This window comes from Neopsephotus bourkii, unplaced genomic scaffold, assembly GCF_033783945.1.
Source record: "Neopsephotus bourkii isolate Nb327-2 ecotype Australia unplaced genomic scaffold, CSIRO-AGI_Nbou_v1 NB_110, whole genome shotgun sequence".
Classification (NCBI taxonomy): domain Eukaryota; kingdom Metazoa; phylum Chordata; class Aves; order Psittaciformes; family Psittacidae; genus Neopsephotus; species Neopsephotus bourkii.
In genome coordinates, this window is record NW_026900627.1 from 31,514 (window position 1) to 55,682 (window position 24,169).

At 37.2% G+C, this 24,169-nt stretch overlaps 1 protein-coding gene across 1 annotated transcript in view; it reads right to left on the reverse strand.

Moving 5' to 3' along the window:
- Nucleotides 1–1,937: 1,937 nt before the first annotated feature.
- Nucleotides 1,938–24,169, reverse strand: part of CCSER1 (coiled-coil serine rich protein 1) — a 102,894-nt gene continuing 80,662 nt past the window's right edge. The window contains exon 5 of the mRNA XM_061364842.1: nucleotides 1,938–2,251. Within this exon, the coding sequence (XP_061220826.1) occupies nucleotides 2,127–2,251 (125 nt within the window). The 3' untranslated portion in view covers nucleotides 1,938–2,126. The remainder of the gene's footprint in view (nucleotides 2,252–24,169) is intronic.

The window sequence follows — 24,169 nt, forward strand, 5'->3', positions numbered from 1 at the left end:
CATTGGGTGACATGGTTTAGCATGAGGTGTCCCTGCCCATGGCAGGGGGGTTGGAACTTGATGATCTTAAGGTCCTTTCCAACCCTAACTATTCTATGATTCTATGATATTTAGGCAAAAGAACTGGGATCTGTGTTGAACCCATTAAAACAAATTTAGAAAACACAGGGTGAAATGAGAGAAGTGAAAGGTATGCTGATGTTTCACAATGCTTGAGATTTTCTTGGTGCTGTATGCTTTCACACCCCTATGATTAATTTGAATGTTTCTACGATATTTACTCTACTGATGTTCTAACGACATGCAAAAGTTTAAGCAGAAACATCTTGCTGGAAATTCCCATTACGCTGGTAAGAAATGTTGGTTTAAAGATACTAAATACAATGATTCTGTTTTACATGAAGAGGTTTTAATATATTTAATGTGTTTAAGCACAAGCTTGTTTCGTTTCAGAACAATTCCAGAGCCACGCGTCTCATTGTTAGATGTGAAAATTGGAAGAGTAGCAAAGGTTAGAGCACATTTCTGAGACCTCTACGTGCGTAAGACAAGCATTATTTAAGTTTATATGCATAGAAGATCTCACTTGTCAAGATGTAAAGAAAAAAAATCTAAAAACCAAGCACAGCAGAAAGCAGGTTAATATACTTGCTATTACCAATAAGGTGAAGGAAAAAAAAACCAACCCTAGGAGATGGCATCATTCAGCTTTCAAGCACATGCTAAACAGATACAGGAGTTTCCTTACCTTGAACTCATAAAGGATTATGAAATGCTGAAACTGCTGATAGTAAAGGAAAAATCCAATCAAACAAAAACTCTGCCTTTTAGTGCTAGAGAAATTATAAGTGTGCTACGCTGTTTGAACTAACCACAGAAATTATTCTGGATTTCAGCACAGTATTTCACAGCCCATTGCCTTTCCAGTCCTTTACATTCAGAGAGCCATCTGACAGAAACTTTGAAACAATTAGATGCTGACTGTATTTCAAACACTAAGTCATTGCAATAATACCCAGATGACAGGCAATGTACTGTGTTAAATTTGAAGTACAGGTAGACTAAATGGGTTTATCACCATACTGAAAAAGACACCATAGTCAGATACAGATTTAAGCCACAGATCTGTACCAAAACCACATCTAATCTAATATAATCCATCCATGGGGTTTGGGGTTTTGTTTTGTTTTTTTTTTTTTTGGGGGGGGGGGTTTGTTTTTTGTTTTGTGGGTTTTGTTTTGGGGGGAGGGGGGCGGGAGGATTCAGGAGACGTTCTCATTTTCTTACAGTAATAGGCATGCAAGCCAGGACTTTATAGACAAGTTCAAGGCTAAATTTGCATATATGCAGAGAAGTAAAAAACTAAACATAAATGGTAAGGCCAATAATGATGTCATATTATCCATTCTTATGTCTTAATTATCTTCCACACTTTAAAATGCAGAGATCCCAAATTTGTGTTGTGATAAAGTACTATCATTATGTTTCTTTTCTTTTAATGTAAAAAAAGTTCTTTTCATTCTCCAAGGATTCAACTCTTAAGAAACAACCATTCTTCCTGGTGCTGCAAGACAAATGTTACTGTGCATGCTGTAGTCATGATTCTCCTCTAATCCAAGACACCAAATTACAGTCTATTTAATTAAATATTTCCTTGGCAGATCGCTACCACACTTCTGAAGATGCCATCAAATCTCGTATCACAGGAGTAAAATAGTCACTGAAAAATACTGAAACATCTCAGAAGAGAAGAGCATTTCAGAATTCCATTCTTTCTAAAAAGCAACTACTGACTAGAAAAACAGTGCAAGAATGAAAGGACTATTTAAATAAAAAGAATCATCTTAAGCTTTTTAATAATAAACAGAATCTTAAGCCTGTTAAAAAGCCAATTTATCAGAGTATAAATGCAAATTCCCTCTATGTACCTCATTACCAAAAGGCTTGGGAAGAAAAGGTAGGCTACTGAACAAAAGAAGCAGCCTAGCCTCAGTCCAATTTCTGCTTTTGGAAACACCTGTGCAACCACTGATGAAAGAGAAAGGAGGTGTATATGCATATCCACAAGAAAGAATCTGGACTAGTGTTTAGACTGCACTTGTAAAAGATAATGCTATTTGAATAACTCACTTTTTAGACACATCAGGCATTATTGTCTGTTCTTTTTTCCTTGTATCCACTGCTGGCTCTACAGGGGTACGTACAACAGCAGCACATGAGACTATCGACTGGTATGAGTCTTCCCGGCAAACTGCAATGATAAAAAAATTTCAGTGTTAAAAGAGTGAACTCAGTTTGTATTTTAAATGCCTAAAGAAAAAAAAAATAGAATCAAGTCATACTGTGATAAAACAAAAATACAAAAGATTAATCAGACTTTATTGTGGTCACCTGCAATGAAAATTTTGTTGGTTTTCACATTTCCTGAAGTTTTACCTGATCTGATGTCGATGTGCTTGAGCTCATCAGTGTGTCTGAGCCTTAGGGTTTTCAGACAAAACTCCTACCTACAAGAATTTCAGATTTTGTAAGAAAATAGACTTGAGAAAACATGATTAGTGATTTTTTTTGTCTTTAACCATTACATCCCACTTTAATCTAAAAAAACCAAATCCAAATGGCCTAGGAGTGATATATGATATATTGATTCGTGACTTCTGTTAATATAAATTATCTATGTATTACTGTGCCGGATGATGACTTAGACAATGTTTAGAGCTAGAAGAATGATCATGTATTTTAGCTGAGCACCTGACTCAATAAGCACTAATAAATGAATACCCAAAAGTCCCTGACCTCCAAACAGACAACTATGTTTCTTAAAAGTTGTATCTATTCTAAATTCTAAATTGCAAGAGTCACTAGTAATTTAGCACTTAGCAGTCACCACTCATACAGATTTTGAAGGTATAGATTTCCTTTACAACCAAGTGGTACCTTTATGAACCAAATAAAAGCTGGAATTAAGAGCTGTTTGTACTGAACAAAGCACAGCAGCTTCTTATATTATACATTTAGGGTACTATTATATGTTAAATATAAATAAGAAGAAACGTGGTGACCTATCTTTTGAGTAGAATGTCACATGATATTTTATATGTATAACAGAGAGCTGCTTTATAGTGTACACATGCACATACACAGCCAATACATACAGGTGTAGCATCCTGTAAAACAAGGATAATCAAAACAAGCTCTCAGCAATTCAAAACCAGAAAGAACCTATTTTACAAGCACATACATTTATTGTGATTGTGACAGTTGAGAATATTGAACTTCGACATTTACTTATCAATAGAAAACTTTTTTTTTTTCTGAAGACTTTTCTACCTTCCACCCTCTACAATCATGTGCCTCCACATTGCCCACAGAAGATGTACCTTTTGCACGGCCTATGCTCCTCTTATAAGAGGAGGAAAACTGGAATAAAACTTCATCCATCTTGCCTTGACTGGGTCAAGAACAACTAACTGTACTATTTTAACCTCAGCACTCAAATTACATTCAGCATGAATTCAATGCACATCAACAAGATATAGTGCATGCCTGATGAATCCCCTGGAATGATGACTGGTGCTTGAAGGTAGCTATTGAGTAGATTGAAGGAACAAGTCAGAGTAGCATTAGATGTTTAGACAAAGTTTGGAAAAGTGCAAAGGTCTTTTTGTTTTCAGAGCAGTTCTGAGCTATTCATCAAGGAGCACAAATAGCAGAGCACAGGCAGATTCTATCAGGAAGATCTTTTTGTGCAGTACTTGTAATTACATTTAATGTTCTGCAGCACTGTTTTTGCTGGTGATTTAAATATTAACATGCATGTTGTGCTAAGTGACTAAGACACACACGATGACCAGTACTGAAACCTTACCTTCATTTTTCTTTTGAATCAACATTACTCAAAACCTTGTCACTATTATAGACACCCAGCTCCAAAACACAGTCACACCCAAAGAGAGCATGCTATATTGCCTACAGGTATGTGAGTAGGATATACGTTACAGCTCCATGCATAACAAATTAAGATGAAAGCTAATACAAAATACATTGAATTAGAGAGACTAAAAAAGAAAAAAAAGAGCTTCATGTGATTTTTATTCTACATCTATGTTACATGTAACCAGCACACCATCTAGTAGCAAGGTGCTTTTTGGTGGGCACCAAGTAATGTACAAAATAGCATCTTCTCACTAAAACTAGTAACTGAAAATGTACAGATAATAACATTTATGTCTATTTGACTCTTGATTTGCAGCCAAAGTATCATAAAAAGATAGGTCAAAGGGAGTGTCCAGGTTTGGCCTGGGATAGAGACAAGTGTCTTCCTACTAGCTGCTGCAGTGCTGTATTTCAGCTTTAGTCTGAAAACAATGATGATAACACACCAATGTTTTTAGTTGTTGCTCAGTAGCACTTACCCTGATCAAGGATTTTCAAGCCTCTCATGCTCTGCCAGTAAGGAGGAGCACAAGAAACCCAGAGGGAGCAGAGACAGGACCTCTAACCCAAACTAGCCAAAGCAATATTCTGTACCACAGCACGTCATGCCCAGTATATAAACTGGGGGGACTGGGGTCATAATCCAGCAATAGCTGGTTGAGGACTGGGTGGGAATCAGTCAGCAGACAGTGAGCAACTGCACTGTGCATCACTTCTTTCTTGAATTTTATTCCTCTTTCTCTTTGCCTTTGCATGATTATTATTATAACATAATTTTACTTTATTTCAATTATTAAACTGTTATTCAACCCATGGATTTTACCCTTTAGTTGATTCTCCTCCCCATCCCACTTGCGGTACCACTTGAATATCTAGTTGTTACTTTAGAACTCAGAAAAGACCTGGTGACTATGGAAGCAACACAGGGTAGGATTCTCCCTGTATCAGTCACAGGCCATCAGGGTAATTACAAAGAAAGATAAATCAGGAAATCACAAGTAACACAACACTGCCAGTTCGCCTACCCTTCACAGAAATTTCATGAAGTAATCAAACTGTGAAATTGCTTTTGTTTAATAATTAATGCTATACGGGAGTTGTATAATCCCCTAATTTACAGCTGAAGATAAACCCAATGGTCATCCAGTGATCTGAGCTCACAGAATTTTTATCCTCCCATCCTAGACAGTGATACTCTTTGGTCTGGCTTTTGAAAACCACTACAGTTCCTCCTTTTATCTCAAGTCTCTGTGCATATAGTCATAAGTCATTATGGGACAGTATAATTAACTAAAAAGTCATGAAATAGCAAGAACACGGCAGCAAGTAATTTTCACCTACTGGAGTGTATTCTCTTATTATCTGTTCATAACTTGCATTAAAATAATGAGAATGTACTTGAACGTGGACTCTCAACTTTAACATTGATGGTGATGGGCACTGTTTTAATTAAGGAGATGGCTTTTATTTTACACTTCAAACTTCTCTTAAAGGTAGTTTCTTTTCTACACCTTCATTTTTTATCTACAAGTGGCTTATATTAACCCCCAGAAAGCCCATTAGTGATGTCTGTGCATCATAGTCTTCATTAATCCAAATTTACTTGATCCTCAAAATACTACAAAATTCAGAATAGCAAACAATTACACTAAGGGATAACCACAATTCTTCCCATGTCCAACTTGCACTTTAACAACCAGCAAAAACTTTATAAATTTAAGTTTGTCACATGAATTGTTAAGGAAAATAGAGAAAAACAGAATTTCCAATCATCTGAGTTGGTGTTTGTAAAAATGTCTATACATTATTCCTGACATGAGTGTGCAAGTTAATTCCATGCTTACCACCCTCTGGGTCCAGCCATTCAGCCAGTTTTCAATCCACCTCGCTCTCTGCTCACCTAGTCCACACATCAACAGCTTGCCTATGGGGATCTTACAGGAGGCAGCATGGAAAGCCTCACAAAATATCCACTGCTCCAATAAAGAAACCAATTAAGAAAATTTCCCAACTGCCACATTTTTACAATGGCACACAAACATTAAGTACAAATTGTAGGTAGAGGTTCATTATCACACTTGCTACCACGTATCTCTAGAAGCATAGAAAAAATTGTACAAGATATCAACATCAAAGAAAACAATCAGCTAATTTTATACCACCTGCAGAAATTTCTTTAAGAGACCATTATTTAGTATCTCAGAATGCAAACTGAATACCTCCTGAAAAAAATAAGTAGCTTGCACGTGAGATTTTTTTTTGTTCAGTACCATTGCATCTCCTCTATTCACAATTCAACCATTATATGAACCAGCCAATAGGTGTAGTGAAATAATGCAATCGCAGGAATATCTTTATTGTGTATTATCATTAAAGGAACATAATTTTCTGCATGAAATAAAGGACACTATATACTAACTACAAGTCATACAAAGGAAACTGTACAGAAGGAGAAAACAAACAGTTTAACTTCACATAACACTATTATGACAGATCTGTACTGCTTTTGAAGTTGCGTAATTTCTCCCCAGATTCTTCAATTTACACTTTAATGATGCATACTGTTTGCTTTCTTCCACTGCCAAGTGTTTTAAAAGTACCCCATATATTAATCAGTAGGAGTGCTGGCTTGGATTTACCCTAGCCGGTTTAACCAGTCCCAGAACATCATTCACTATCAAAACAGATCTCTACATCTGGAGAAGAAAAACATTAGCTTTTTTTTAATTTTTCCCCTTTGCTGTTTCTTTTAAGAACAGTAAGAATGACAAATTAAGCACTTTTCTTCTACTTTGAACCAACCAGCGAAAAAAAAACTTAATTCCCTAAATAGTAGGCCAGTAAAAACCCTTCAACTGCTACAGAATAGAAAGTATCTCTCTGGAGAATAAAAAGATGTTTAAGCTCTAGGGGTGTAATTTACAGCACCTATTTCAAACACTGTTAATTGTACACGATTTTTTGGATTTTTTTTTTTTTTTAATGGAGAGAGAAAATCTGGCCATCACCACTCATTATCAAAAAAATAAAGTCTCCCTTGACACAAGATTCAAGTGATGGTTACATGAAATTATCATCAAGTACTACCTGCTTAGAGAAAACAGAAGGGAAACGTTCATATGGAGTGTGCAATGAAGCATAAGGGATTCATGACAAAAGGAGACAAGAACAGTGAAGTACTTCAGAATTTTAAAAAGCCGGGCACTTCTGACAATTCAAAGTATTTACATTTGTGCCTGCAAAGTTTAAAATAATCAGCTCCCATCCTTCAAGAGACAGATGAAATCTGGAAACAGCTGCTGTTTTACACCAAACCCCCTTCTGCTTTGGTAAAAAAAAAACAAACCAGGCAACCAGCCAGGAGCATGGAAGGCACTAAATGCTTTCCCCTGAAGTATCCATCAACTGCCACTGTAGGAGACAGGGGACTGATGCATTTGGAATAATGTCTGGATCCAAAGTATCCAATCACATATTCCTTTTACTAATGAAAGCCAGAAGACAACGTTTTCATTACTCCAGAGTACCAATTTTCAGTGCAAACTTACATTTTGTCAGTTTCCCAAACACATCTCCACCATGATGAAGCTTAAGAAATGAGGCACCCTCTGAAGCTCTCTGAAAAGTACAAGAGCTGCAAGCCACATGCAGGTTCTTCAGATAAGGGAAACACAGGACAAAAATGTTTCAAATGAGACAGGAATAGAGGATCTACTGCAAATGTATTTTGTAGATTAGTCTAGTTTTGAAGAGGAGCGAAGAGCTGAGCAAAGAAAAAAGGAGTATGTGGAACACAGAACTCAAGCTTGTTTTTCCAGGAAACCTGCTGACATTAGAAAGAGTTTATAAAAGAGGATCTTCAAGTCTAGTTTATTAATTCTGGTATGTCCAGTAAGAACTGTTGTTAATCACCATGCTAATCCCTTCCTCACCATATAAACATGTCATCTGATATTCTTGGTTCACTCAGCAGGCACAGAAAAGAGCCACTGTTCAGACCTATCTCTTCCTGAACCCCAAACATCACCTGTGTGAAACACTTCAGCAAATTCAAGTATATGATTTCAGTTCCATACCCTCTTTCTCAAGCCCAGAAACACAACAAAGTATTTCAATACTTTGTTATTAAACCCTAAAGCCCAAGGAGATTTTCAGTCTCTTTAAAGCAACACAAAAGGTCAAGGTACTTCACATGAAAGCCATTTCTGCTCATCTACTTTAAAAAAAAAAAACAACTAATAATAATAATAAAAAAGCCTAATTTTCCTGCTTGATTCCAGATTTTATGATGGTCTTTGAGGGGGAAAATGAAACTAAATGGGTCTCTATTTTATTATTAGTTCAACAGTTAATCTAGAGCCTCTTATCCCTTAGAAACAGCTACATTTCATGATATTGGCCGAATGAATACTTAAGAGAATGAGACTATACACTCACAGTCCCCAAAGGATTTGCTGTAATGATTCTGCAATAAAACCACAGGCCCAATTCTTAAACACAGCATAAACACAATCAGAAATTTTGTAATAGCAACAATTATAGGCCCATTATGGGCAAATGAATTACTTGATATCAGGTTCTTATGTTTCCTGGCTCTTTCATAGTATTCACAAAGGCTGCTCACACATCTACTTTGTGCTACTCACTCTGGCACCCAAAGGTAAAGGGTACATAATGCAGTGCATAGCAGGAACTACGGAATTCTTCTAACACTGCACCATTTCTGCAGTGATTATCTTGCTTCTGTACCCCAAGCTTGTTTGTTGTCACAAGCCACTGTTACAGTAATAGCCATGTGTGAAATTTGGGCCTACTGACTTGTACTCTTTGTACAAGAAATTAAACTGTAAAAAGCAGCTTGTTTTAATGGTCATGCTTAATGGAATGCTGCCATTACCATTGACACTGAATGGAAATGTATGCCCTTATCACCTAAAGACCCTACAGACATGGTAAGTCATGGAAACACTGCTAAAATGATCACCTAGATAATAACAACACTGGTGACCCACTTCTTGCATATTTTATGTCAAGTACACTGTATTGTCAGAATGCCTTTAGCTTGTTCTCTCTTGAGAAGGGCAGGGTATTACCCTAACTCCTGTTCAGAGTCTTCCCAAAGAGCCTCAGCCAGTTTACAATGACTTGTAGACCTGCTTAAACAGAGGGGTTGTGCCTATGTTCACTAATCCCTCATGATTATTATGGATTTTGTGAATTAGTTAAATTACTTCCATTCTTGAGTGAGACTATAGCATCCACAATGTCCTGGGAGAGTTCCAAAGCTAAACTATAGCTTAGATGAAGGAATATTCCTATTAGCCCACTTTAAACTTCTCACCAGCTGGTTTCATTTAATTCTCCCAATTTTACTACTGGAAAAGACAATGCACAATTCCCCCTTCACTTCCACTCAGAATTTTACAGACTTCTTTTAGATGCTTGGCTAATTATCTCTTTTACTATCTGCAGAATCTGCATTTGTATTTGTTCCCATATAAGACCTGTTCCATATCTCTGGCCACCCTGCTAACTTCTCCAGGAACAACCACTCTTTGTTGCAGTTCCTGCAATGATGAATCACTGTGGCAACAACAGGTGAAGCTAGAATTACATTCTTAGAAGTAGATTAGTTTTTCAGCTGTAACTACTGTACACCTAAAATATTCTATGTATATCCATTTATGCTGAGGCTACTTCTAAAATACTTTCTTATTCACAGTGAACTACTTAACACAAATATTGTTTCAAGCAGCTTATGTATGTTTTTTACATTGGCAAAAAAAATCTTTAAAAATAAAAACATATTCTAAATCCAGTAGGTATATATCGCTTCTCAATATCAAAAAGCATTGGTTTAGTGTTAACATTAGGACTTCTAGACTAACTGTCATTAGTTTTTGGCAACACTACCAGTCAGAGTGATGTCTCAGACTTGTATTTTTAGCACTGTAGTCTGTGACTTGTTTTGTGACATGGACATGAATGAAGAACACACGTATATATCAGAGAAAGGTTATGATGAAAGACTAATGATCTGAGTCCCAACAATCACGTCTAATTCTGCCAAACTGCAGGAAGTCTCATAATTGAACGCTACGAATATCCATTAGACTAAAATGTGGAGGCTTAATCATTCAGTCTAGGATACACAGTAATAATCACTATATGGTACAAATAAGTGTATTGGTATATTCACAAAGAGGTTTTGAAGATAACTGGTTAAATTAATTTATCACAGAAAACAGATGCACGTAGTTTCATGGGGCAAAGGAGGCTCACCCAGACCTCCTCTGCTCTACTCAGACCTAGAATCTGCCATTCTAGGCCTATATGCAAGCCTGAGCTCTGAGACCCCTTGGTCCTCCTGACTGCAGAACCACAAAGTATGAGGCTGCCTGCAGGAGCTCTCACCAGGAAATAACAAAGAAAAACACCACAGTCCCAGCTAATGGAAGAAAACTGAACTGCCAAGACCTCCATTTTTTCCAGTAAGAATGTAAGAGGTATTGCTGGAACTGCCAATTTCAGATGGAAGATAAAACCACCTCCTCCTGGTAATAGCCATAAGATACAAGAAAATAGGAAAACCTTCTCTCTCTTCCTAAAGACGGAAGAAATTCCCATAGGGATTTCACCAGGTACAACAGCTGGCTGCCTCTAAGTTCGCTTTTTAGCCAAGAGAAGAGTACTAGTTTTAGTTCTATTTTGATCACGTTTGGGTTTCTCTTTAAGTTATGTGATGCCTTTGAGAGAAACAAGAGTGACTATGACACTGGCATCTTAAAAGGAGGAATATAAAAAGACCTGCAGGGCATTTCTGTAGGCACAATACAAGCCCCTGAAGAAATGACTACTCTAACAACAATATCCTCAACTGTCATTCACCACAAGTAAAACTGTCAAAACTCAATAGCAAGCATTTCCAGGAGTATAGTCTCTTGGCTGCAACTATTATCCTTGGCCTAGCTGAAATAAAGACTGACAGGCAAGCAACATCAATTTATTGCTGTTTGTATTGAATGGCTGTAGTCACAAGAAATTAATTTAAACAATTAATACACAGATAAACCTCCAAAAGCAAGCTTCCCAAGAGAAATTAATAAATAAAATCACAATGTCAGCTCTCCTTGCAGTTTCTAATAACATAAGGTCAACAGGAAAATTATGTGAGGTATGATTGTTTTGCATGAGTACAAAGCTATTTGGCTTTCCATTATAACTGTACTGGCAATCACTAGCAGGAGCACAAGGTACAGCTGCCAGCAGAGCTGCTCATCTTCACAGTTGCAGAATGACAGCCTTTGTCAGCCTCAGTGACAAGCAAGCCAGTGAACAGTCCCTACAGCAGCACATTTGTCACAACTGCTCCTGACTCATTCCTTCTACCATAGAGGTCACTCGTATAGAGTGTATTAGAAATTTACACCGGACATTGACATGATTAGGGAATCCATGATAAAAATGCTCTACCTTGCTTTTCTTGAGGAACACATCTTCCGTATTTATTATAAAATACAAACAATATATTTTAGACCTTTGGCTCTCTTAAGGTGATGGACTTCTTTTCTGAAAGAACGACAACAAAAAAATCCTCTTGAGGAAATTTTGCAGTCATTGTTTTTGTTCAGGGATTGCATCTGCCCCAACTGCCCCAAGCTTAGTTGACTCCAATATTTGCACATCTCCCTTGAGAAACTTCAAGATCACTAAGTGCTTAAGTGATTTTGGTTTGTTTTTCTTAGAGCTAAAATTGTCAAAATTGTATCATTTTCTGGTACTTTTTACTAAATCTAACAAAACCACATACCAAACTAAATCAATCTCTTCAGAAAATAAAAACTAACATATTGGGGAGAGTCAATTCCACCTTATTCTTCAGCTTCTGTCTGGAGTAATTACACACCTCACCTGGGGTAGGCTGCAGCCACATGGTCATACAGGATCCTACAGGAAAGCAATTTCAACTTAAATGTCTCTGCAGCCACCTAACAGTCTTGTGTAGCAGCATGCATAAGCAAACAGCTGGCTACTGCTCCATCTGACTACTCCAGTGTAACCACAAAGTAGGAGAGAAATGAGGAAAGTGGGTATAACATCCCCTACTGTCTTACCACTCAACAGGCCAGCAGCAAAGGGACAGGCCAGCAGCATTATAATAATCTATTGATATACCTCCAAACCAAGAGCAGAAATGGAGAGGCTTTAAGGAACAGCAGGTTAAATCCTGGGATGAGGAGGAATACACCACACCTTCCCCCTCTGGGCTTCTACAGCTAGGCATCAGCTAAACCTGTGTGAAGAGCACTTCTATGTTCACAGGATTGGAAAGTGAAGGTTCTTCACTGGTGTGTTGCATCAGCAAGCAAAAAATGGATATCAGGAGACAACCAGCAAAGTAATTTCCTAGGCTGTTCACACAGCTTTTCATGCAATACCAGGGAAATAGTGTTCACAAGCTAGCTAGGTGACAAAAAAGGTCAGTGAAAGCTGCGGACAGAGTATGGTATAAAGCCTCCTGTGCCACAGAGAAAAATGGGAAACAGAACATAACTGTGTGTCCATTTGTTGTGCCTGCACTTTGAAAATTCTGCCTATTTACACAGCTTGCAGATTTGGCTATGCTTTGTGTTTATTACATATAATTTACTATATTTCAAGGCAAAATGAAACTAATGTGGTCATTTGATCTGACATGTGACACAGGTACATCCTGTGGTTCTTCCAAAAGTTCAGTGTCATGGTCCTGATGCAAAACTCTGAAGAATAGAGGCCACTGCTGTGACAGGTTCATAAGTGATCTGCTGAGTTCTCCCAATTAATGTTCATAATAAAAGCACATTTTTTTCAATTGATTTTCAGTAGTACAGACTGCTGTGCTGCAGATAAAGCATATGTCAAGTAAAATATATGCATATGTCTGAAAAGCAATAAAACGTTTGATCGTTACACTCATGCTATTTTACATTTCCTATAATAGGATCAAATATTAAAAAAAAAAAAAAAATCACTAAGGCTTGAAATCTAACCCAGTTTTGGGGGCAACGTATTTTACTTTCAAGATACATAAACTGAAAAAGCAATAGATTACAGCTGACAAAAAGGGTCAGGGTCAAAATGACAAGAAGGTCAGGCAAGCTTAGCAGTCTTGAAGAGCCATTAAACTGGATGATTTGAGCGCTGTTTGAATGGAGTCCAATGCAGGATTATACACCTAGAAAAAGAATGCAGACTATCTCTACACCTCTGAAATGCTGTTTTGGTTCACAGCAAACAAGCGACAAAATGTGCTGCCTCTGCAAATTGTCCAACACAAACCTTGGCCTGTACAAATATAGAATTGGTGACTGTGAAGTCAGTGAAGTCAGGCTCTACTTGGTTATCATCTCACCTTCTCAAAAACCTGCCAGAATGGCATGTGTTCATTATGCTGTATGTGATACTGTATGGGAAAAAACCTCAGACCTCTCTAAAAAAAAAACCACAAAGAAAGGTATTAATAGACATCAAACATAGCTTTAAGAGCAATTAAACTGCTGGGGAAAAAAAATAACCAACAAACCAGCAAACAAACAAGCATAACAGTTGGTGGCTGGCTCTCTCTAGACATGTTTAGACCAATACCTTTCTGAAAGATGTCTGTTAGTTAAGCATATATTTTAATGTTCATTACAAGCATAACTATGCAAAGTATAAGCACTGTTATTTAGGAGACCAGACCTGATGAACTGAAGCCCCTATCCTAACTACGAAAGTCACAAATGTTGGCTGCAATAAGGTCACCCTTGTAGCAAGTGTGTAACACAGATGCTTCAGGTATCCTGACCTATAAGCCACTGTTTTTAATTACACAAGTGCTTATGGCAAGAAAAATAACATTAGCATATACAGAGGTATTTTGGAGGCTGTCTTCCTTAAGAAAGTTATCTAAATCTTCCCCTTCCTGTAACTGTCAAATCCGATACTGAAGTTTACATTGCAGCTCCACAGAGCTCAATGGAGTGAAAGACAAATCGTGTATCACAAAAATAGATATAAAAGTACATGGTTTTAATTTCTTCAAAAAACATTTCCCTCTGCATAAGTCATAACTCTGCATAACACATAGATGTCTGTTAATTGACCATGTGTGTGCTTGGCACCCATATTAAAATGTGCCTAAAGAACTTCAGATCAGACTACCACAGGACCATATGAAGCATCATGCAGAGAGACTGGTACTGGAAAAACAATAGCCAGAGCAAAGTGATCCCCATCCAGGCCTGCAATGCTCTAAGCTCATTAAACATCAGGAAGCTTACTAATGAGGAGTAATTCAAATTCCTAGCATTGAATAAAAAACCCCAAAATTGTTTTACAAACAAATTCATTTGCTTCTCCCCTTCTTTTGTGTTACCCATAAAGTTCTTCACAGAATGCAGTGATCCAAACCTACAAACCAATGCAACATCTAAACCCAAACCAGTACAGCTTAATCTGGGTCTCTTCAGATTCTACAAGTCATAAGAACTGCAAAGCAAAGAATGAATAAATAAGTCACTTTTCTTTTATTGGCAACCAGCGATTTGGAGACAAGATAATAAGAAAATATGCATATTATCCCTCTACCTTGATTTCAGCACCTTTTCTCTGGTTTTGACTCTAAAAAAGGAAGGAGTGCCATTTAGTGGTCAGGTAGATTTACTGCACCTTTTTAAGTGTAATAGTCTACGCTGGTAATATTAGTAAGAGAATTGCAGATGCAGAGGGATGGCACGGGTTTTAATACTGTTGTTCTTCCTTGATGAAATACTGTGAAGAGTTTTAGGAAAGGAAAGATGGTGCTTTATTTAACAAATAATTTGGAACCTGCAGTGGTGAATCTTTTTCTGCCTCATCTCTCCCAGTAGCAAAGAACTACATGCTCCTTTTCCCACACTCCAGCAGGTGATCATCTAAGCTATAAATTTTATGAACACAGAAGACGATACAGGAAAATTCTGTAGGTGTTGGCAGGAAGGTAACTTGAAAGCCTGTTCCACAGAAAAAGTCAGAATGTTCTAAACCTGCACAGGAAACAGGAGTAACACACACATTACTGATTTTCACAGGATAACTCTCAAACTGAAGATAAAAAGTAAATGGCCAAATTCACCTGGAAATTCCTTTGGATTAATCAGCCTCAGGATTTCTGAACCCAAGGTGAACTGGTTAAATAGAAGCAAAAGGATGAAAGCTCAATTCTCAAATTGCACCATTTGTCAAAGCAGATAAAGAGCGTTCATGAATATGGAAGGCTGGTTGTGCATCTGTGAATCCAGAAAAATCTGGCCTAATGACTATTTAAATAGTGCGAACACATTCACAACCCCACATTCCATCTTCCCTTGGGAAATTTTCAATCTCTACTTCAGATGTCATGCCAGAGGCATTCGAGGAACCAGTCAAGTACAACACATCCTTTTCAAATTTAGAGAGCTGCAAATGGACCAGATTTCTAGACATACCTAAAAATAAAGAGAAACCAAATCTTTTCTAAGCCACAGTGATTCTGGCGACATCTTTTACCTACAATTAAATACCATGGAATCTGGCCTTATATAAAACCAACTACATTCACCGGTGTCCACTGTTAGTTTTCACAGGACTTTCCCCTTTCCTACATATTTATGTAGCCTGCTTCTAAAGGATGTGGCACACAAAAATCACACAGACACAAAAAACAAGGCTGCAGAAAAATTGTAACCTATATCGCAAAGTGGATAAATTATCTCCCAGATTTCTAAACCATAGCGCATGTAATGGCACTCCTCCATTCTCCTCCAAATGTCAACAGCCGTCACCTCTACAACCTCATTTCAAATCCTAGCACTCACTGGAAGGAGTCCCATTAATTTCAAGAATACTCTAGACACTAAGGCACAACGGTTATCCTTGGCTCTTCAAAGGGAGGGTGAGTAATGTGATTTTTGGTACACAGAGTTTACTTGCATTCTGGAGTGCAGGACCAACAATTCCAGAACTTCCTTCCAACTAGTTATTTAAGCCACTGTGTACAAGAAGGTAATTTACTTCACTCTAGTGACCAATTATGCTCTTAGCTGATTGGAATTTAAGAGCATGCCTAAGATTAACACTTGACATTTGTTGAAAGCCCTCCAATTTAAAAACAAGAATTATTTGGAGGTTACCCAATATTTTAAATATCATATGTATTAATCAAAATAAAACTTCACCTCTGGCAAAATCTTAAATATCAATGTTGCATGCTGCATTTCTACAGTTAAGATAACATTCAAAACATATATTCAAAACATGCAAAACATCCAAAATTGAAGGAAACATATTTAACACATCATCCTCCTTAAAAATACCTCTCATAATTGTCTTATATCATTAATTTGTATCCATCAGTGGCCTCTGAACCAGCTAGATGCTTTATATGTTCTATAGCATAAAAAAAAGCTGGAGAATCAGCTATATAAAGTAACATTATTACATTTGAAAGACTGAAGATTGAAACTCCTGCTTTAGTCAAAATACAGCTTTATAGCTCTGCAATAAATACATATAACAACACTACTCAGATGTGAGATGCCATGCGTAAAATGTGCTAAAGTTATTGCACTTAGGCCATCACCACACATTTAGATTTAAAAAGCAGGCAATATATTTTCCACTCAACGAAGTTTTCTCACTGTACACTTTCAGTTTTCTTCAATATGTTCAGTTTCTCTTTATTAGCTTTGGTTTCAGAGGTACTGTCTAGTGTAACAAGATAAAGCATAAAATACTGTTAAGAGATAGCTACAATCCCCTGGGATTAAACACTTGACCAGGGTTTCATTTGACTACTGTTCTCTGCCTGCCTCTGTACAGCTATACAAGCAATGCAGATAGCAATGGTTATATACAGAACTGCTACCTTCAGATGAAAAGTGCTATAAAAGAGCAATACATTAAACATTTATATTGATACTACTTCTGAATTCTGAGCATCTATTTTGATTTTTAATGTACTAATGGGTTTGTTGCTGAAATGTGTTTTAATATGAAGCAATACATTAAACATACCTTCCATGACACTAAGCTACTCATACCTGCTTCCCAAGCTGGCCTTGAACACTTCTAGGGGTGGCAACCTGCCTTAGTGCCTCACCACCCTCACAGTAAAAAACTTTATGGTGGGCTCCACAGTAAATGTCTCATCTAACTAATCATGATTCAACAAACTACTGGATTACTACTACCTTCTAGTCACCAGCTTCTTGCTTTGAAATCTCAACAGGAATGGTGTTCTGCTTGCTAGAGCCACTGACAGGTAAAGCAGAAAACCTCTTGAGATGCTCATCAAATTTCTAGTGAATGTAAGGCATGAAAAAAATGGTTTTCTTTTCTCAGGTTCTTAATACTGAACGAGTATCACTTCTACTGTCAGAAACAATGTTTTTTCTTTTTACAAAAATAGTGCATTTATTCAGGTACTCACAGAGGTTCACAAGTGTTAGTTTAGGCTCACAAAAAAAAAAAAAAAACACCTCAAACCAAACAAAAAAACAAAAACAAAAACAAAAAACTAAACAACCCCCCCCCCCAAAAAAAAAACCCCAAAAAAGAAAAGCATCTACATCCAGGATCTCAACACTACTCCAGACTTATCCGAACAGAAATCCCAGAAAATAATGAGGATCAAAAGGGAGTGCAGGCCCCACTACACACAGCAGTGATGCTCAGCCTGACGTGCAGTGCCCAGGCTCTGGGAGGGAAGGAGTCTCCAAGTGGTTACTGACTGCTTCTGCCAGCACATTTAATGCCAGACAGTCCCAGCCCCATGAGCCAGCTGCCTGGGCCATAGTGACAAGGGCTAGAGGAAATAGCTCTGCCTGGTTGAGCAAAGGCAAATAAGGGGCCAACTCTTACTTTAAGGCAACAGTGTTTCCTGACGTACCTTTGGAGGAAACAGAAGTACCGAGCTGCTTTATTACATCCATCTTTGAGTCAAAGCTCAGTTTAGCTCTTCCTTGATTTTATAGGCTTACCTGAAACAGTGAGCCAAGTCTGAAAACATGACTGCAGTGTATCACTGAAACTGGAAGTCAAAGAAAAAATAACAATTCTTCAGCACTTACAAACTGAATTATTTTTTGAGTATTTGAAGCTGGCCATACTTTGCTATGATTCCTGCCAGCAAATCCCTGCTCTCTCACAAACATTTCCATGTTGACCAAGTATGGATAACAACAATACACAGATTTTTAAGCTTATCAGCACTACCTTCACTGTTAATAATGAATGTGAAACAACATTTTCAGAGCTGCTACAAAAGCATATGAAAGATGTTTAAGCATTTAATAATATTTAATATAATAATATTTAATAATAGCTATATCATAGCTTAACCATCTGTAAGTTTTTAGAAGTTCACTTAAAAGGTTGATAGCAAAACTTTTTAAAGGTAAGAATTTCCTGGAATTGTACATACAGACTATATTCATGTATGCACACTGTCACTAAAAGGCTAATACTGGGCACTCCTATTAACAGCATACCATAGACACTACCACATATCAAAGAATAACAAACATGTTGAATGGAAAACTTGAGTTCAGTTAACCTCTCCTTAATGTGAAAGGGGTAAGAAGAAGCAGGCACAGGAGACTGCTGTTAAGTTTGGGAAAAGGCTTGTCTAATGCGTATTGTGTTTCTTGACAAAAAGTACTCATGACAAAAAAGAAAGTAATAGATTGCATACTCAGGTGGTTCACTCCCTCCCTCCCATGTCTGCATATGCAAGCAGGAAATACTCAATTCCTGCCGCTTCTCTACTTACCTACTAAATAGAAAACCTTTCCCTTCCCAGTTACAGAGTGTCTCTGCTCTTGATGCTTAGGAAAACCTGACTACCTTCTTAAAACACATTTTCCAGTTGTCACTGAACAAAGGCAAGGGCTCGAATCAATCTGGGTGGAATAACTTAGAAGTATTTCTGTAGAGAAAATACAAGTACTTCCTACATTATAAGCTCTGTTTGCAGGTAAAATATTCTTGTGCTTTAAACAGGCATTTCACAGTTTTGACTATGAAACTGCATTCCCTTGAGAGGTATTTTCACAGTTCAGTTACTGTTACTACAATGTGAAAAAGCTAAATCCAATATAATGGAAATTACCCTTGCATACAATTTGCAGGAATGCTTCGTCATACACAAAAATTAGTAATGCTAATAGGATAGGAATATTCAACAACAGTAGACAACTTGAAAAATTTTGCACAGAAAATTTACATTAACACAGTACTAACTTTCCATTTTTAAGAACCTAGTAATCAGTGACGAAGAAGCAAGCAGTGCACTTAAGGGGCTTACACTGTATATTAAGGTGCACATTCAAGTGGGCAGTTGCTTCAGAAAACTCCACTTCCTAGCCAAATCAAGTGCAAAATCTCACTAATACTAGTGAGGTAAAAAGAACGCAGAAAATGCATGCACTGTATTTTGTATGCTGAATAGTAAGAGGCAAACAAGTGCTTATTTCTCTGGAGTGCTGTGGACTACTTTTCTGTGTGAACATGAAGAACAGTTTCTAAATACACACACACAAAGAGAAAGGTTTACCCATTTACATTATTTGTGGCCTTAAAATTCACCCAATATTCAGTTAATTCAGAAACAAGCTCTCAGGGCCCATATCTAATCAGCAGAGTTATTGCTAAAAAGCATTTTGACTCACTAATTAGAAAAATCCATGATCACACCTTAACTTTTAATTTTTTTTCTAATCTTTTAAACATCTAAATTTCTTATGGGGTTCAGATATGTATCATTGCCTTCCTGACACAGAGTGCAAGTACCACGGAGACCTTACACTTCAAAAGAATCCCACAGGGTCTAACAAAGGCATAAGCAGGGCCGTGACCCTGATATACATAATGGGAACGATGGCAAAGGTACACTTTGTGGAAGAATTTGATGTTTAAGAATCTGATTAACTTTTATTAATTAGGTACTGGATAGAGAGGAATTATCATTCAACTTCCTAGTAACTTGCTGTGTTAATTTTACAGTGATATGATGAAATCTTTAGTCGCTCTAAATGCAATACTGGTTTTGGATTTTGTTTTCATTGGTATGGCTTTTTAGGCTTTAAAATAATTACAAATGTAAAATATATAAATTATATAGCATTTGGGTAAATATTTAAATTACTGACACATAAGCACATAAACACAGAATTATTCCAGCTACAACACACTCTGTGGTCCAGGGTCACAGCTCAACACCACAAACCGTCCTGTCAACATTTCTCAGACTTTACTGGCTTCAGGTACATGTGACCAATTTTTAAAGAGGGGCCGGAGGGGATGTGGGGATGAAGGTACAGAAGGATAGAATACAATTTCTCTCTATTTTGCAATATATCAGGTAGCCAAACCACACAAACTTTCCCTAATGCTTAAGAACACAATCAGAATACAATAAATTCTAGAAATTCATATAAGAGACGAATTCGGCCTTTTGTGCTGTATAGTTGTGGGTTTAGGTAAAAACATTTTTTTAGCACATGCTATATTATAAGGGAAACATTAAGTGCTGCAAGATCTTTTCTATAAAAAGATGAGTTTCTCTTCTCTATTGCTAAATTATCCCAGGTAAAAATAGAAGAATAGATGAGAACAAACACAGTTGTAATCCACAACAGAAACTCCCAGGTTATCATGTTATTCTGGCCTTTTTATTATACCATCTATATATAGGAATTCCCTGTACTTACAAATCAATTTTAATGACATGAATTATCACCTCTTTACTGAATGATATATGTGTAACTCATTATTATCCCAAATGTAGGTAGACTATAGCCATAGGTTTATTAAGAAATAAAATAACTAAAAATTCCCAACCTCTACCAAAGCATACTGCTACAGTAATCTTTCCCTGTGGCCTTAATTCACACATTTCAAGCACTTTATAGCCGCTGTGTTGCTGCTTTCCTCCATTCACATTTGCATTCAAGCACTTTATAGCCACTGAATCACAGCTTTCCTTTACATCTTCATACTTCCAGCGAATGCTTGCAGTTGAATCTCTGTATTTGCAGAAGCACAAAAGCATATTCATTTGTAAAACAAAAAACTGCTTTCAAAGACTATTTTAAGCTCTATGGAATTTTAAAATTAGTTAAGCATACAAGATATCCCAGCTAAACTGGATGTGCATTTTGAGTAATCTGTGAGACAACCTTTCTCAGGCAAAACTGGAGTACAGATGAAGAGGCTAAACGTAACAGAAAATGGTTATCACTCCTAAATCCATCACTGATACAGTAAAACTCTAGTAGGCAAATCAGTGCATTGTGCTCACAGCCTTCCATTTTGTCCAATGTGTGAAAAGGTACAGCTAAAGCCCAAGTTTTTAACAGAGATCTGCATGTTGCTTTGCTTAGGCTGTAGGGATTAAGTCAACCAAGCTTTAGTAGATTCGAAAGTTTTAACAACTATGAAAGACAACATCTAGCTCTTCTTGGACTCTGGAGTTTTCTCTGATTTCGACACCCTACTGGCTTCCTGGGAGCTTGAATCTCACTGGAAATCAAAGGAAGAACCTGAAGTAATCAACTGTTCTCATAAAAAAAAAATACTTGTGCTCCAAAGTCAGGTAGGTCTTGTGAAGCACAACAATGTGAGGTACAGCAATACCTTTTAAAACCAGGACCCAGACCCTTAACTGAGGAAAACGGGGGTAACTCATACCGAGTCCTAGTATCTTACGTATACGTATAGTTCAACACAGGTCTTTAATCATAGAATCATAGAATGGGTGGAACTGGAAGGGACCTCAAAGATCATCTAGTTCTGCCCCCCCTGACATAGGCAGGGATATATGCTAATGTCCCTGCCATTAGGGGAGCCAGGTTGCTAAAAGCCTCTCCAACCTGGCCTTGAAAACTTCCAGAGATGGGGTATCCACAACTTCTCTAAGCCTTCAGGGTCACTCCTCTTGGTACCTTGGGAACACATCAGTATAAAGCAAATAGCCTAGCTACCTGCCTAAAGCAGATACGTCTAATAATGGAGTCCCTGTGCAAGATCAATGTTTCTTCGCTCATAAAATTGAAGGGGGGGGCTCACTTGCTTACAGTTATCCTCTTAGCATGAAGAGTATTTTGGAGTAAACAGTAATCCAAATGTCAAGTAACACCCCCTGAAGCCACCATTTATCACCCGCCTCTGTAAAGGACATCTAACACCATAAAAAAGCCAGCATTAATTATGTATATAAATCACTATACAAAAGACACACAGTTAATTTTAATCATTAATTAATTGTTTGCTGTTTTCGTTACAAAGACTCAAGGCTTAATTAAGTACCACAGGAATAGTCTTTCATGTTTTCTGACAGAACTGTCATAGATATAACTGTTCAGAGACTTTGTTCCTCCTCCCAATTAGGCTTATGTCCTCTACAGTCTTCCTGCCCATTCGAAGCACTATAACAAAGCATATTAAGAAACACCACATGATGCATGACAGATCTAGCTACCTGCAGCTCACTGGACAGCCCCAGAACTCTTCACTTAAAGCCTCTGAGATTCCTACTGAGTACTCACTCAACAAGTGAATGCTATAGCACTATGTTGCACATAGTAGAACTGTATAATTTATCTTCCAGCTTCTCTGAAATTTTCAGAGACTATCAGAGTCTTATATGGCTAAAGCTGCTGTTACCGTTAAAATTCATTAACTTTGGAGAACTACACAGTGCCAGAATCCGTCCAGCTAATTTATTAAAAGGTGTTGCAACTTATTTTGCTAAAGGGAAAAGGATAAAACTGTGCAAATAGCTATACCTGAAAAGCAGCTTCAACAACAGAAGCGATAATTTAAAACAGTGAGGCACTGTTAAACCAAGGTCAGAGTGTGTGCCCATGCATGACAACAGTTACGCTCCACCAGTTTCTAGAACAATATACATAAGCTGGTACAATTTGTCAGACAAGCAGTATGGTAAAACCTTAGCTAAAACTTTTGCCTTCTCCCTACAAACTCCACATAAGCACACTTCACTGTTTTGCTAGGATTCAGCTTTTCCACACTCCAGTTGTCAATGAAAATCCTTCAGGCGCATCTAAATTCTCTCTTACAACACAGATGATAAAACCAGACATATGTAAAACAGAGTGAATTATTTATTTCAGGATATTGTTATTTTTGTTATATTATTTAATAACAGTAGCATTCATCATAAGCATACCAAAACAGTGGATGCCCAAGGATTATGGGGAACAAAAAAAATTATTTCTACCTCAAAGAGGTCACTAAGCCAAAAGCACATTAACTGGGTCTTGAATTAACAATGAGCTGAGAGCGTGTGCTCCTGTTGTACAAGGGTACAGGTGAGGGATTTACACTACTCAGATACAAGCCTTCATCTTTAGCCATGGAAGAGTGCTGATGTTTCTTACTTTTAATACATTCTTCTGGGACTTCCACCTTCATGAGAGATGCAGATGTCTAAAGTTTTCTCCAACCATGAAATGTTCAATTGAGTTCTGTTGTTATTTATTTTCCATGTAAACATGGAACACTTTGGGAAATATGCTTCATTTAATAACAGCAAGGCTGAGAAGAAACTTATCTTTTAAGAGCTATTTAAGCACCAAAACCAAACTTTTGAAATTGGTACTATTAATGTTTATATTTAGGTACCTTGTAAGCATTCAGGGATGGTCAAACATAGAAAAGCAAAGGCTAAGTGGGGATCTGAAAGTCAAAGTGCAAATTTAACTGATCAAAGCCCAAATATTCACCTTCTTTGAGAGCTCTGTTGAAACACCAAAATATTTAAAACTATGTGTATTATTTGGGGGACTGGTGTATATATTTAGTGAAAGCCCCACCGCAGCATGACCATGTATGGGAGTGTTGCACAAGGCCCACCATTTATTCTCAAATTTTTTCTAGAGAAAATATGTTCCACTTATTACTATAACCTCTTTCTTTTCCCTGATGGCAACATCAGAATGCTTAATGTAGCCTCTGGGTTTCTTTTTTAGCTAATGAATCATTTCTAATAAAAATCAAACTCAGCTCACCGTTCTGTTGACTGAAAAAACTGTTGATTATGACCATAGAGAAAAATAGTCCATTTCCTTCTTTTTATATTATTTCCTCCACAAATGAAGTAAAAGGTGCAACAAAATTTTAAGTCTGGACCTTTAGTTTTGTATGAAAGTGAACAGATTAGAATTATAATATG